The 14,191-nt window shown below is 42.5% G+C and overlaps 1 protein-coding gene across 1 annotated transcript in view; it reads left to right on the top strand.

The window, feature by feature from the left end:
- The window catches only part of nudt14 (nudix (nucleoside diphosphate linked moiety X)-type motif 14), a 40,741-nt gene that overhangs the window by 13,960 nt on the left and 12,590 nt on the right, over positions 1-14,191 (top strand). The window contains exon 2 of the mRNA XM_072682828.1: positions 5,951-5,994. Coding sequence (XP_072538929.1) covers positions 5,951-5,994 — 44 coding nt within the window. The remainder of the gene's footprint in view (positions 1-5,950; positions 5,995-14,191) is intronic.

Below are 14,191 nucleotides of genomic sequence, written 5' to 3'. Positions count from 1 at the left end.
GTTTTTTCTCTCCATAAACTGGATTTAAAGGTAAAAAAAGCAGTTTGTTCTGGGGGTAGGTGACCTGCCCTCTTTGTGGGTTTGCTTGTTTAATTGTATTATACTTTAGGCAGTATGGTTAATATTAAAATGAGTGCTTTATTTACAGCAGCCTGTTGAGTAAACTGTTTGATACTGGGAGTCAAAGTGTTCAGTATACTACTCCAAATGTGAGGTTTGCACATTTTTCTAGCTTCATCTTCTTGCTGTAATTTGGTCTTTATTCAACCATGTGCTTATTGAAAACAATTTTCTTTAAAAACCTTTTTGAGCTCTCCCATCAAGTTCAGTCACGTAGGAGGAAAGGTGCAAGCCTAGCAGCTAAACATTTCAAATATTTGTGTGACACAAACAACAAAAAAAATGTAGACGCCTTGTTGGTTGGCTAGCTTATTATGCTGAGAAGACGGTGATGCCAGAACATTGGGAAACTCTGCTTCGGGCTTGTCGGCTGTGGAATTTGGCATACGGTGTCTGATTTAATCAGCTATGATGATGCTTTTTTTTGAATCAGCTTACCTGTTCACACCTTCTGAGTAGTTCAGGAGTGGATGCCCACGTGCAAGTCAACCAGCTGGTTGACTCGCCCAGTTAGGGTAACTCTTGGCAAGAACTAACTAACATTACAGAGCGATTGCTGTAATACAATATATCTAAAACATAATCAAGTTTACTGTGCTAAAAAAAGCATATGTGACGAGTATGTCTATGCATTACAGCCCTTATATACATATTAGAGTAAATGTGATGTTTATAGTTACCTGTCTATCTAGATAGCTGTAGCTATTCAATGCACAGTGTGCATTCAGTCCACAGTTTCGTCCAGTTAACTGGATGCCAGGTGACAAACCTGTTAAGAAAACTCCTAACTGGTCCTAACTGTAGTGCAGAGTTCTAGGAGAGGTGTGAACAGCAACAGCTGCAATGGCGTATTACACTGCACCGTATTATGAAACAAGCAAAATAGTAGGTGTGCTCAACCCGCAACCATTTGTACAAGCCAGCCAGATAAGGGGAGGCTTTAATGATGATAAACCTGTCATGAATGCACGCTTGGCACAGTAGTGCTTGTTCTGAACCTGAGCTAAGGAGGTGGGGTAGAAGGGGCCTGGGGCGAAATTGCTTGTTTGACACTGCCGTCGTACGATGATGCTGCAGGATCTTATGGCGTTAATTACAGAGGACAGCAGTAGACCTGAGGTCCGTGGTGTATGCGTGTGTGTGTGTGGGTGGGTGGGTGCGTGTGCACGCGTGTAAGCTGCTTATAGTTCTTTAAAACTGTTTTCCACTCAGCCTCAAGGCCTCTTTCGGATCGTGCTGTTCCTGTAAGAGCATGCGCCTGGATGACGGCCCCTGCAACACTTGCGCTTTCTGGGCTTGTCGTGTCAGCACCGCGCCCTCGTCCCGATTACGTATCTGCTCTGTATGAACTTGCAGCCGCTTCCCTCCGTCGAGGCTCATCTGGCCGGCTATCATGACACTCGGGGCTTTGAGGAAGGTGACGGATGACATGCCGCCGCCGTGCTTCCACTTTGCGTTTGTGAGATCTGATTACGCCTTCAGAATCTTCATACGATTAAACAGGCTGCTGTCGCCGTCTTCAGCTGCCCGATTTTGAACGCTGCCGACGTCATACAAGGTCACAAACCCTGTAAGTGTAAGTGTATGTGTTTGAAATTACTACGAGTAACCATTAGGACATGCAGTTCTGCCCAGTGCAGAGGAAGGACAAGCATGGCTTGGCTGACTGACTGCATTCAGGGTAAGAGGAGAAATGTGTGAATTAGGCTTCAGCCCCTGGATTGACGAACCAGTCGAGAAACACAAGGAATGATAGAAAATGCAGGACTCCACATGTGAGGTGGGCTTGCATGTCGACCTAGCAGTGTCCACTTGGACATGTTCCAGTCACCCTGTATCCTCCTCCCCTATCTAAACATGCCCACTTACACCTCCGCAACTATGTGCTCAAGTACGCACTTGCCACAGAAAGGCCCGTTTTATCCCCACTCTCCTTGCCCCATGGGAGAAAATGATGGATTTCACGCCTACACAAAAATGTTTGGATCACTTTGAAGTATTGAGGAACAAGGCACACACCTTTGCCCTGGCGTGCATTAGGATTTTTTTTTTGTGTGTGTGTGTGTGTGTAGTTCTCAGTTCCTCACTGCGCTCTTTGTGCTGCAAATGGAAAACACAGGGCTTATTTTACATTGCTGTTGTGAATTAACTCACGAAAGATATTTTGAAACCTGTTAAAACACCTCTTTTTTCATATGCAAACGCTGCATAATCATCAGGTCACAGAGGTGTCGGCGTGTGCTTTAATTAAATAATCCCAGTTTATCGCTCTAAATAAGCTCTTAAAGAAATACGTCAGGATTTTCTTATCCGAAACTGAAGCAGCTGCCCTCTAGCTGCTGTTCGTAGTGGGTTTCCACGTGTTCTTAGAAGTTATTATTATAATGTATTAAAAAATGTTCTCTCCCAATTTAATACTCCCAATTAACCCAAGGGTAAGGACCTAACATATATGCAAAGCCAGCCACCGCCTCTCTTTTCAGTCTGCCGCCGATGCAGCAACCCCAGCTATACTGCACCTGTTAACGGATGCCTTCCGTCATTAGGACAACATCGCTTTAAGAGCGACGAGGGGAGAGAACTTCCATCTACCCCCTCGGGGAAAGCAGAGCCCAATTGTGCTCTCTTGGACTCTGGCTGCTGATGGCTCAAAAAATAAATAAATAAATAAATGAAAGCAACGTGGATCATGATTCTCATGAATAAAAATGTTTATCAGTTTTAATGAAGCAATTAATTGTATTAAAAGTGAATGTCCCTTTAGCTTTGCATTTGCAAGTCCATTATCAGCAGTACAGTCCTGTTCTCCTCACAAGGAGCTGAAGGTCTAGGTGGTTGAGGGGTTCTGGTCATGTCTGTGCTTAATGAGACAACCCACTAACAGCTCGCACATGTATGTGATTTGTCCCGCCTCCTCATTCTCCCTCTAAAAGTGCCGCACTTTGGAGCCAAAAAGCCCCATCATTAGCACGTGCGGTGGAGCGGCCTAAAGTAAATGTGACCCTGCCGGGCCCCGCGGCTGCGCTTCAGTTACTGAGGCAGCATGCAGGGTCACTCTCTCCACGCTGCTGTTTTAGTCCAGCGCCTCTGGTTAAGCATGAACGTTTCTGTTAATGGAGGCTTGTTGTTTATTAACAGAGTGCACTCGCCACTACGATTGGTCAGGTCAGGTCAGGCCAGGACGAGGTGCAGCTTTTTTTTTTTTTTTTTTTTGAAATCCCAAAGTATCTGTTTACTTAGAGATACAATGCAACCCAAAGTAGCTGAATGCATTCTTCAGCAGGGGTGTCCACAAACATTTGCCCATGTGTTTAGCATGTATGTGTGTATATATAGGTTCGTTAGGCTATGTTTTAAACGCTGAGCCAAGTGCTTGTAGCTTTCATTCTTGGGATGTTTGCACTACAGTTTAATGATTTGTACCTCCATGTATTTACGTTCGAGGTGTATTTATATAAACACTGGATAACCCTGCATGTGCTTCATCTGAGACGTGTTTGCGGACACAGATACACACCCACACACACACAAACTCCCAGCCACAGGCCCAGAACCGCAGCGAAAGGCTTTTCCTGCATGTCTGCTCCTGCGAGCCGCATGTTTTGCAGAATCCCTATCTTAAGGCGTTGAAATGATCAGACACGCCAGAGATTTCAGTGGTGTGAGAGAGAAAGTGAGAGTGCTCGTTTGAATACGATGCCTTTAGAATGAGCATGGGCTCGGTGTGGACCCTAGTTAAATTGAGCTTGCCTCTCTGAGTTGCCTCTCTCTCCTTATTCTGAGTGTTTATGGTTTTCTGAAGAAATGTCATGAAGCTGTATGCTGTGATAGTAAAGTGCGTTAAGGTCGCCTAGCGTTTCTCTTCGTGATGGAAAATCCTGTTTTGGGATTTTCATGCATTACTACGCTCTCTGCTCTCTTGCTTTGGTAGGTGCTGTATGTAGCACCACTATGTTGGCCACCCGAAAAGAAAGTAAGCTGTATCTCAGGGTTGTAATGGGTAACGGCAATAATGATTTTCCAAATGCATCACAGTGTCGCACTATCAAATAGCAGCATCGCAGATCTAGCAAGGAACGTGTGCGCAATTGTGACATTGCAGAATGTGCAATTCAGGTGCAATGTCAGATTAAACATGTCCCTTTATACCAAAAACAATATTTGCACTGTAAATGAAACAATCTTCTCTGATATCTCTACCAGAGGCAGATTAAACCCGCCTGGTATCAGTATCATGTCATGTTGGGTTAAATCTGGTGAAAATTGGCCAAAAATATTGCAGAAAAACAATATATTGCAATGTCTGTTTTTTCCTGTATTGTGCAGCCCTGCTATCAAGAGATGTTTAGGTCTGCGTTTTAATGAAGTTAATGAACCCAAGCAAGCTGCTACAACCTGTTGACATTGTCAAGTTACATTGGTACTGAACACCTGTGGAAGGCAGATCAGCTTGTTGAGTAGTTGGCTTGATGACATTTGCATGTTTCGTTTACATAATATGGCTGAAAAAATATCAGACGTGAAAGAGAAACACACCGTGTCCTCAAAAGAGCTGCCACTGTGGTCAAAAGTCAAAATCAGTGCATCATTCTAGGAGCAATCATTTGAATACTAGTTCTCATAGAATCAGCCTAACTTCATGACACTGCTTGATGAATGATTAGTGTGATGTTTTGGTGGGCAGTGGAGACCTGTAGCTAGCTTTACCTGGTGAGTTTTTTTTTTTTTTTTTTTTTTTGCACATTGAAGAAAATATTGATGATGATATAGATGAAAAATCAAATATTGTGTTTAGTGTTAAACTATTTAATGTGACCTATATATATAACAGGAGCTATCAAGGAGTCCCAGTGACTAACACCTGGGCTTATCATCTTTTGACCTCATTGTAAAGAGTCAGCGTTACTCGGCCATGGCCACTTTCTTTGGTTTGCGTCTTTGGTTTCTTTCAACTTGGTTTTTAAGCTTTTTATTTTCCTTTGACACTTCAGACAAGTCCTTCTGCAACAGTGTTCGGCCATTTCTTTAGAAAAGTCTTCAAGCGCGGAGTGGTTGTGATATTTGCCTTCTAATTTAGTTTGAACAGAGACATCACCCCCAAATATTACCTCACCATCCCGCCACTGACAACCTCCCTCACTGTTGTAGCCCATTTTCCCTTCTCAGTGAATGTTGAGTCGGATTGACGCAAAGGTTACATGAAGTCCAGTCTAGAGTCATGTTTTCATGACCGCATATGAAAATGGCACAAATAGGAACTGAAAATGTCAGATTCGGTGCGTTTTTGCTGTGTCACACATCTCTGTCACGTAGGATGAAAAAAGATCAGACTGAGGCCACTTTTACCTGCTGTGTGAACGTTGCCTTAGAAACCTGACTTTTCCTTTTTTTGTTTTTGTAATGACACTAAATAGAATGTTATACATTTGTAGAAACCACATTTCATTTTTTCTGTAATCATGCTGTTTAATACAATATAATCTTCTGAATATAATATTTGTATTGTAATATTATAATGGGTTTGATCTATCAATACCAATACCTTTGAAACTGAAAATCTTTATCATGGTGTGTCAGCATTATATCATACCCATATTGATGATATATATTCTAGCACTACCTCAGGACATTCACATGTTTATCTGCATGAAGTTTCTGCTGTACCAGTTTCTAGTACTAGTATATTTTGTACAGGGTATGAGTTACTGTTTGTAACTGTTGGTAACTTCAACAGTGCAATTATAGCTAGAAGGTGGATTACAATTGTGCTGATTTTGTTTTTACACAGAAAGAGTTTATAGTAAGAATTTTTTGTTTTTTTACTTTGCAGAATGGTACGAAAAAGTCCTGGGATTTCATGCGGACTCATGATAGGTGAGTATTCAGCTGGAGGTTATTTTTCTCAGTCTGATTGAGATTCACAGTCTTCTTGTTCTGAACTCTTGGGCCAGTTGAAGATTTCTGTTTCATTTTCTTTTCCTTCTGTCCTCGATGGCTCACCACGCCAGTCAAACAAGTAACTAAGTAACTTATTGCCTTATCTGAGTGACTAAACAGGACTAAAGTGGCCCACAAAACCTGCAATCAGACAGTTTTGAAATAATGAAAGCTGCTCCTGTGTCCATCCAGACTCTCCGTCTCGGACCTGCAGCAGTTAGTGTTAGCTTCATGTCACAAAAAAAGTGTCCTAAAGCGCTCTCTCGCTGGCATGCTTTGACTCGACATAGCAAAGTGATAGTTTAGACTTAAGCAGCTCACAAAGCATCTTATTTTACAGTTGGTTGATTGGTTGGTAGAAACTCCAGATACCCAAATCTATGTGCATGCAAACTTCAAAAGGGACTTTTTCCATAATACACCACTTTAAATGTCAATGGAAAGGTTCTGTGCCAATTCAAGAGTTCTTTCTTGAACCTTTGATGTTTTAGGGAGACAAAAATTATAGTAGTTAGGTACCATGCAAAATACCCCTTGAGGTACCTTGAGGTGACTTTTACCCGCTGCTGAATGGCCTCTGACGTTTGGCCACCTAGTAGTGTATAAAGTTCAAATTCTCTTACATTTACATGTACAATTACATTGCCTTAAGGAAGAACAATGTGTTCTGGGATTGTGTTTACTTTGACTTCAGGTATTATTAACTTTGTTAGTCATTACTAAAATACTACCTTAAAATATAAAGCTACAAATCGAAGTTATGCTAACAAGAGTATTTGTTTAAAGTGACAAAATGCTGAATTTGCAGTTCTTAAACTGCTGTTGGCACTCCAGGTCTGCAGATGGATGCATCTCGCCAATTACCTCTAGTTTGTTACAGCTCAGCATTTAGATAAACGCTGGGGAAAGTGTATAATAATGACATAGGTAAAACTGTTTGCTCTAGAAGGCAGATAAGGCATCACTGGGACTAGTCCTGGGCGGTACTGATAAAATTGTATCACTGTCTCCCACAGTGTGACGGAATCAGATGATTTAAGGCTTTTTTAATCAGTATGTTTATTCATTCTCTTCCCCACCATTACATCAAAATTACATTTAACATTTTGCATCATGTACATCAAGTACAAATCAATCTCACCGCACCAATACCACGCTACCCCAGCAGTGCCAACCAAAGAGAGAGAGAGATTTGAGTTGGCATTAAGTGAATGACCTCATTCTTCCTAAATACTGGTACAGTATGGTAAATAAGGCCTCTCATAAGTGTCTTGGATTGTAAAAAAATAAACCTCTCATAGGTGTCTTGGATTGGATTGTGTTGCTGTGGTGTTGTTTTTTTTCCCCCCTGCTAAAGAGAAGTTTACACCAGAGATGGTGGGATCAATCGGCTGTCTATCATGTCAGTTGTATGTCACAGGACCCAATACCGACCTCACTCACGCATGTTTTTTACCATATCTGACTGAAACGAATGTATCTTGTGAAGAAGGTAGAGTAAAATCCTCTTTCCAGAGTGCATCACACAGCCCAGTACTGTGAGTATCAGAACACAGCAGAGCTAACAAACACCGCTAATGACACTCTGAGCTTCACAGTGCAGTTCTGCATGGGAATTTACGGGTTGCGCAGCTGGTGTGCCATTTTATATGTGGTTGATTCCAAAAAGTAAAGTGCAAGGCGGTCAGTTGATATTGGCCCCAAATACACTGATCACTGAAGTCCTTCTCTACATTACACAGTGTTGTAAATGTTAACCAGGCAGAAAGCAGAAGTCTGGAAAGGAATTTTAATATACAGTGAAATTGCAGTGAAAAAAGATTGCTCAGTATTGTACACATGTCATACACTAAGGTTTTGAAACTGTTTTGGATGCATTTTCTATATATTCTATATTCTTGGGACAGCTTGGTATTCCATCAAGACAGAGCAAGTTACCGTAGCAGTCAAGTGATGGAGTGGGTTAAAGAGTTAGGAAGTTTAGGTGATGCCATGGCAATTGAGCACGTTTACTAGATGTTAAAAGCCTGAGAAATGTTGGAAATGTTTACAGATGGACAGTTCGACCACTACAGGAAGTCTGTGGACAGCAGTGCAGAACCTGTGGGGATCATTATAAACAAGCTTTAAGCAGTTCTGCTCTAGGAAGTACCAGCTTCTTATTTTAAACTGCTCTATTGTGTGCCCTTGTTTCCTTTCCTTGCATCCTTTCTCCAGGTCTTAGCTTGTGAGGAAGCAATATGAGAAGGAGATACAAGCACATTGATGCCAAATGCATTTACCAAGTGACATCTTTCACTTAGTAGTCATTTTCATCACCTCTTACTGGGCTTAACAGACGTTCCAGTCATGAACTAACTAACCTGCCTGTTTACTGTAATTATCCAACAGATGCACATGATGGAGGCAGAGAAACTGTACCCCAGACCTACATCACACACTACACAAAAAGTCGTTCACAAAAGATTCATATCTGTCCTTTCTCATCGTGCACATTTTAAAGAAATTCCTTTCTTACAGAGGGTAAACCTCAGTCAGTTTCCAGGTTGCTGGCTGAAGGATAGAGCCACCTGTATATTGCAGTTAATCAAATTTTGTTTTTCTGTAAATACTTCTAAAACTACAAATCTGCATCATGGGGTGACAACAATTTGTGTATGTTGATGAATATATATATATATACACATTATTATTAACACATTATTTACAGTAGCATCTGCAAGAGGTGGATAAATTAGGCAGCAAGTGAACATTGTGTGAAGGTGATGTGTTAAAATCTTAGATACTTGGACAAGAGCCAAACTGTGACATCTAGACGACTGAGTCAGAACATCCCCAAAATATCAGGTCTTGTGGGGTTCTTCTGCTATGCCGTGCTCCAAGTAAGGACAACCGGTGTCGTGGGCACCTAATGCTGCTCATTGATGTGATCCTCAGAATCTGCTGCTAATGGCTTGGGGCCAGATACCACAGGACACCTTCAGAGTTCATGCCTCAACAGGTCAGTGCTCTCGTAGTGGCACAAAGGGGGTCTACTTGATACTAGACAGGTGATGTTATGGCTGACCAGTGTATGACATATATTGTCCAGCAGAAACTTAAAAGGGCTTTATTTCACCCTAAAGATTCCCTGTCAGCACTGGAAACCGGATCTGCACTGCACACATTAAACAAATGTCCCACCTTCTCACATTTTTCCATTACAGTCCAAAATAAGGAGATCTTGAACTACTGTTCATTTAGAACCCTGGTTATGAGTGCAGACGGGTGGCTCAGTGGCCTAATTCCTATTGTGCTGTTTCTTTTACAGATCAGTTTCTTTGTGTTACTGCAAGTGTAAATCATGGCTGTGAAGTGTAAATCCAGACCTGTGATTATACAACCTGGAGAGATAAGAGTCAGCAGACCTGGAATCTCTCACCTCTGTGCTAGGAAAGGAAGTTGGCTAATGCACTTCTGGTGTGATTAGAGCTACCGTTCAGTCCTCTATACAGACTGCAGTGTCTGAAGCAGTAAAACAGAGCTCACTCCTCCCAAAGCCACCACAGTGGCCTTTGGAGCGATTGTGCTTAAGAGCAGCCTCCTAGAATTTTCCACTGCAGCCCAGAGATCACGCTTGACCTCTTGTATGGGGTTCACTTAGGTTTTCTGAGCGCCGTTGAGGGGATTAAGCCCCTATGTGGACAATGTATACGAGTGCTGATGGACATGTTGTATTTTCATATGAAGCTGTCAGGAGATTTAGGCCTTTTCCTCCCCCCAAAAACTGACGGGAAAGAAATGTTGAGAGAGAGAGAGGCATCTGCCAGGGAAAGGGATGTATTGCCTTCGCATAGTTCATTATAAGGCCTTTATTTTTCAGAGAGGAAACTCTGTGTGGCCACTGTGGCTGAGGTATGAGTTGAGTTTGGGTAGTCAGTGGTGTAGTGCATGGAAATCAGCTGTAAATAGCAATGCACTTTCTATTATTGTAGCTGAGCACCTGTGAATGCTTTCGCTAGGGTGCTTTTGTTCCTGTGTGTCTGTTTCACTGATGCAGATTGAAATGTTTCCCTTTGCCATTTGGCTGTTTGATGTGGTGTTTAGCTGGACTGTAAGGTCTGATGATGTATGAGTTTGTTTTGGGCGGGTATTGGATGTGAGGACGAGAGCGAGAGCGAGAGCGGTGGTGGGGGGCGGTGGTTTTGGCGAAAGCAATTGAAAGGTAAAGCCATTAAGAGAAGCATCTGTTCAGGTCATTAGTGCCATTGCTTCAGTCCTTTGTGAGCACTCTGCTGGCCTTTTGGAGGTAAGAAGCACAGAGAATTGGTGTCAGTTGTCTTTCATGAGTAGGACTTGAGCCTTGAAGGAAGGGGGGAGGGAGGGAGGGATTCTTTAGATCAGCCTGTGGATGTAAATGGAAGAGTAGTATGGAGATAGGTGATGACAAATTAGACTCATGTAGGTAAAGGAGATATGGCCAAAAACATTTCAATATGTACAATGAGATATATAGTGATATGTTTTGCATTGCAATATGTATTTTTTTAATGCCTACAGAATTATTCATTTGCAGGTCAAATTAAAATGAAGTGAAATAAAATATACATTTTAATTAAAAAAAACATATTTGAGAGAGGACTAAAAAAACACCCATTTGTAATAAAGACTGGGTGTTTATATAGAGAGTACGCATTGATGTACACGCCCCTTTTAATCAGATTGAGTGGCAAAACTCGGAAAAACAAGAATTGAAACAAGTGATTATCTGCTCAAGTTAAAGGCAGTTTCACTCAACAGCAATCTATCCAAATTACTAATGAACCAATGGGCCATGTACAGCGATGTGTAGCCAGGAACATCAAAGTTAAATAAATGGTCTTAGGTCTTTTCAGGCAAGTTTAGTAGACTGGTTCATCCAGGTTTGCTAGGTTTCTCTCTTACTTGAACTTAGCATGTTGCTAAAATCACTACTGCAGTGGGCTTGGTTTCCCCATCTGTTTCAGAGCGTGACTTAACCAAACAGTGGGCTCCCACACTTTTGACCAAGTGTCATTTGACATAACTGCAGAGGTGGCTCAGTGGTTAGAGCTTCGGGCTATTGATGACCGGGATGTGGGTTCGATACCTAAGCTCAGCAAGCTGCCACCGTTGGGCCCCTGAGCAAGGCCCTCTGCTCCCTGGGTGCTGGAGTTGGCCGCCCACCGCTTTGGGTGTGTGTGCTAGTTCACTACCACAGAAGGACAAATACATAGTAGAGTGAAAAATACTGTACTGCACCCTTACCTTTAATTCCAGTATTAAGTATAGAATTAAATAAAAGATACTTAAAAACAGAGCTGGTGCTGGATTTGGCTGTCAGAGTTGTGCAGAGAGAACGCGTCTTTCGAGATCACACAGATTTATTAGCTGAGAGTGATTACTGAGGGGAAGTGGAGTGAGGTATTACCTCACAGCTGAAGCATGCTAGCAGAACAATCACACTGTATATCACAGTTTGATCAAGTACAACATGAGCAGAACACAACACAGTTTAAGTTCACATCATTACTGAAGGACTTACATGAGTTGCATCTTACCTGACAGTCTGTTACAAGCAGTTATAAGCTCCAGATGCTCGTTTACAGTTGCAAATAAGCCATTTGCAAATTCTAGGGGTTGAGGTTTTTGTAGCGTTAAAGTTCTGTTCTTTTATTTGTCAAACAAATATTTTAAAGGGTTAGATATTCAGCCTCTCCAACTCTCAAAGTCCAACTTTAAAGGAGGAGGTAAAAACATTCAAAGGAAAATGTGTGTGTATGTGTGTGTGTATATATATATATATATATATATATATATATATATATATATATATATATATACACACGATTTATGTTCCATGTCTCAAGTGAAACTGTTTTACGATCTCAGAATTTAAAATGGTATAGCATCTTTCTACCTCTCCTGCATATACATGTACACCGGTCAGCCATAACATTAACACCACCCGCCTAATAATGCGTAGGTCCCCCTTGTGCAGCCAAAACAGAGCTGACCATTTGAGGCATGGACCTCTGAAGGCATCCTGTGGTAACTGGCACCAAGAAGTTAGCGAGGTGGGGCCTCCATGCATCAATGAGCCTTAGGAGTCCGTGACTCAGTTCCTGGTTCACCGGTTGTCTATTCTTGGAGCCCTTTTGGTAGACACTCCTGTTGACTATGCCACCTCTGCCTAATGTATCCCACCCCTTGTCAGATGCCACTTGTAAGTTGTGTGTGCAGTACAAAAACATACATATTAACATATAACTTCAAGGCACAAATCACTTGAGGTCTGTATTTTGTGTGTTATAGCATCCCATCCATCCACCCATCCTGGTGAAAGTTAGAGTTGTAATGGCGGACAGGATACATGGTGTGCGGAATCTCCAAGCATGTCTCTGTGGTGGTGGTTCTCAGAGCGAGCTGGTGCCGTGCCCCGCAGCTGCAGAGCCAGCACGGGTCAGCTGAGCCCAGACCCTCTCAGTAGAGGGAGGCAGACAGGAGGCTGAGAACACCACGTCTTCCTGTTGGAGAAAGGGCTGGGTAGGAAGGGGCAGGAGGGAGAAGAAAAACGGTGGTGGGGAGATAGAGGTGCTTAAAATGGAAGCAGGCCCCTCTTAATCAGGAGTACAGGCAGAAATGAATCATGGTGTCTCCAGATAATGGGTTTCCCTTCCAGACTCTTTAATTGTGTGTGCGTGCTTGTCTGTATCTTCTAGTTTCCAAGTGTGTAAAAGGTTCAGCTCATGTATTCTACCCAGTTGTGTTGAGGTGGTGGTATCCCACGATGGAACACACTTCAGAGGGTTCTTTAGTGAAGGCAGTGGTTCCATAGAGAACCATTGGAACTCAAAGAACCATTTGGATGTCTAAGTGGTTCTTTGTCTGGTTAAATAGTTCTTAGATTGGTGGGGAATATTTTGATTTATTCTACATAGCACCAAAAAGCATTCCACAACCGTCCAAGAACCCTTTATCACTATTATAATGAATCTTTCTATAGAGAACCACAGTCTAAAATCAGTCAGTACTGTGTTGCTACCTATGGAGATTGTGTGTCACTGTACTGAGGAGGACAGCCTGCTTCTTTGTGTTTGTGTGTCTGTCCTCAGAGTAGCCAGGCCGAATTCACCATGGGAAAGACAGGGCAGGGCTTCCTGCCCCTACAGACACATCCGTTTTCCCAACAGAGTGTATGGGACTTGGTCTCCACTGCCTTCAAAACAATCACACACTTTCTCACACACACACACACACAAACACACACATATATACAACACGGCCAGCCACGGATCATATAAGTTCTCAGTGATCTGAGGCCACAGACAAGTGGCTCTCAGGCCCGTCCTCCACCTGTCTGAAGTCCAGAAGAGGGCTAGAGGAGCAGCAGCAGAAGAATGAATGTTGTTCGTGGGAGAGTGAGTGGAGACTGTGGACGGACAGCTTGACCTTTTGCTCTGCGGAGTGATTAGCTTGTTCTCGGTCCACCAACAAAGGCCTGGCTATTCCGGCATGGTGGATTTCTTAGCCTGCCAAAATCCTATTAGCCAGAGATCTTTTTAAAATGCAGGTATTTATTCTCCCCTTCCCAAGGTATTAGCTTCTGTCTAGGAGCTGTTGTGAGGAACCAAGACAAAAGCTGGAGTGTTAATTCCATGCGAATGTGAGAGCAAGCTTTTGGCCCATACATGCACCTTCTGTTTTACCCGTTCACACTTTTCTACAGTTGTGAGCAACAGCAAACTTTGAGGGCTATTTTGATCTTTGCAAATTTAGCCTGTAGATGAGCATAGGCACGAGAGGAGGTGCAATGTTTTACTGGCTTTTCTTGGAGAAAAATAAACTAAAGCATCATTACTGGGGCAACTGCTCCCTCCTACAGAGCTTTAGCCATTATCTTCTCAAAAACCCAGCATGCTCTTCTCACTGAGCCTCTTCGGTGTAGTGCAGAATCCCTCCCCTCATTACCAAATGCCATGTAATACAACCAAGAGTACAGAAAATCCCTACTTAAGGAAGAGTAATGCTACTGTAGTGATGTTTACCTGAGAACAAGTAGTAATAATGGAAATTACATGAAGTAAAGTGACAAAGTCTTTGTTGTGTGAAGGAACAACATTAAAGCAGAAAGACA

This window comes from Salminus brasiliensis, chromosome 1 (assembly GCF_030463535.1).
Source record: "Salminus brasiliensis chromosome 1, fSalBra1.hap2, whole genome shotgun sequence".
Lineage (NCBI taxonomy): Eukaryota > Metazoa > Chordata > Actinopteri > Characiformes > Bryconidae > Salminus > Salminus brasiliensis.
This window is presented reverse-complemented; position numbering and strand designations above follow the sequence as displayed.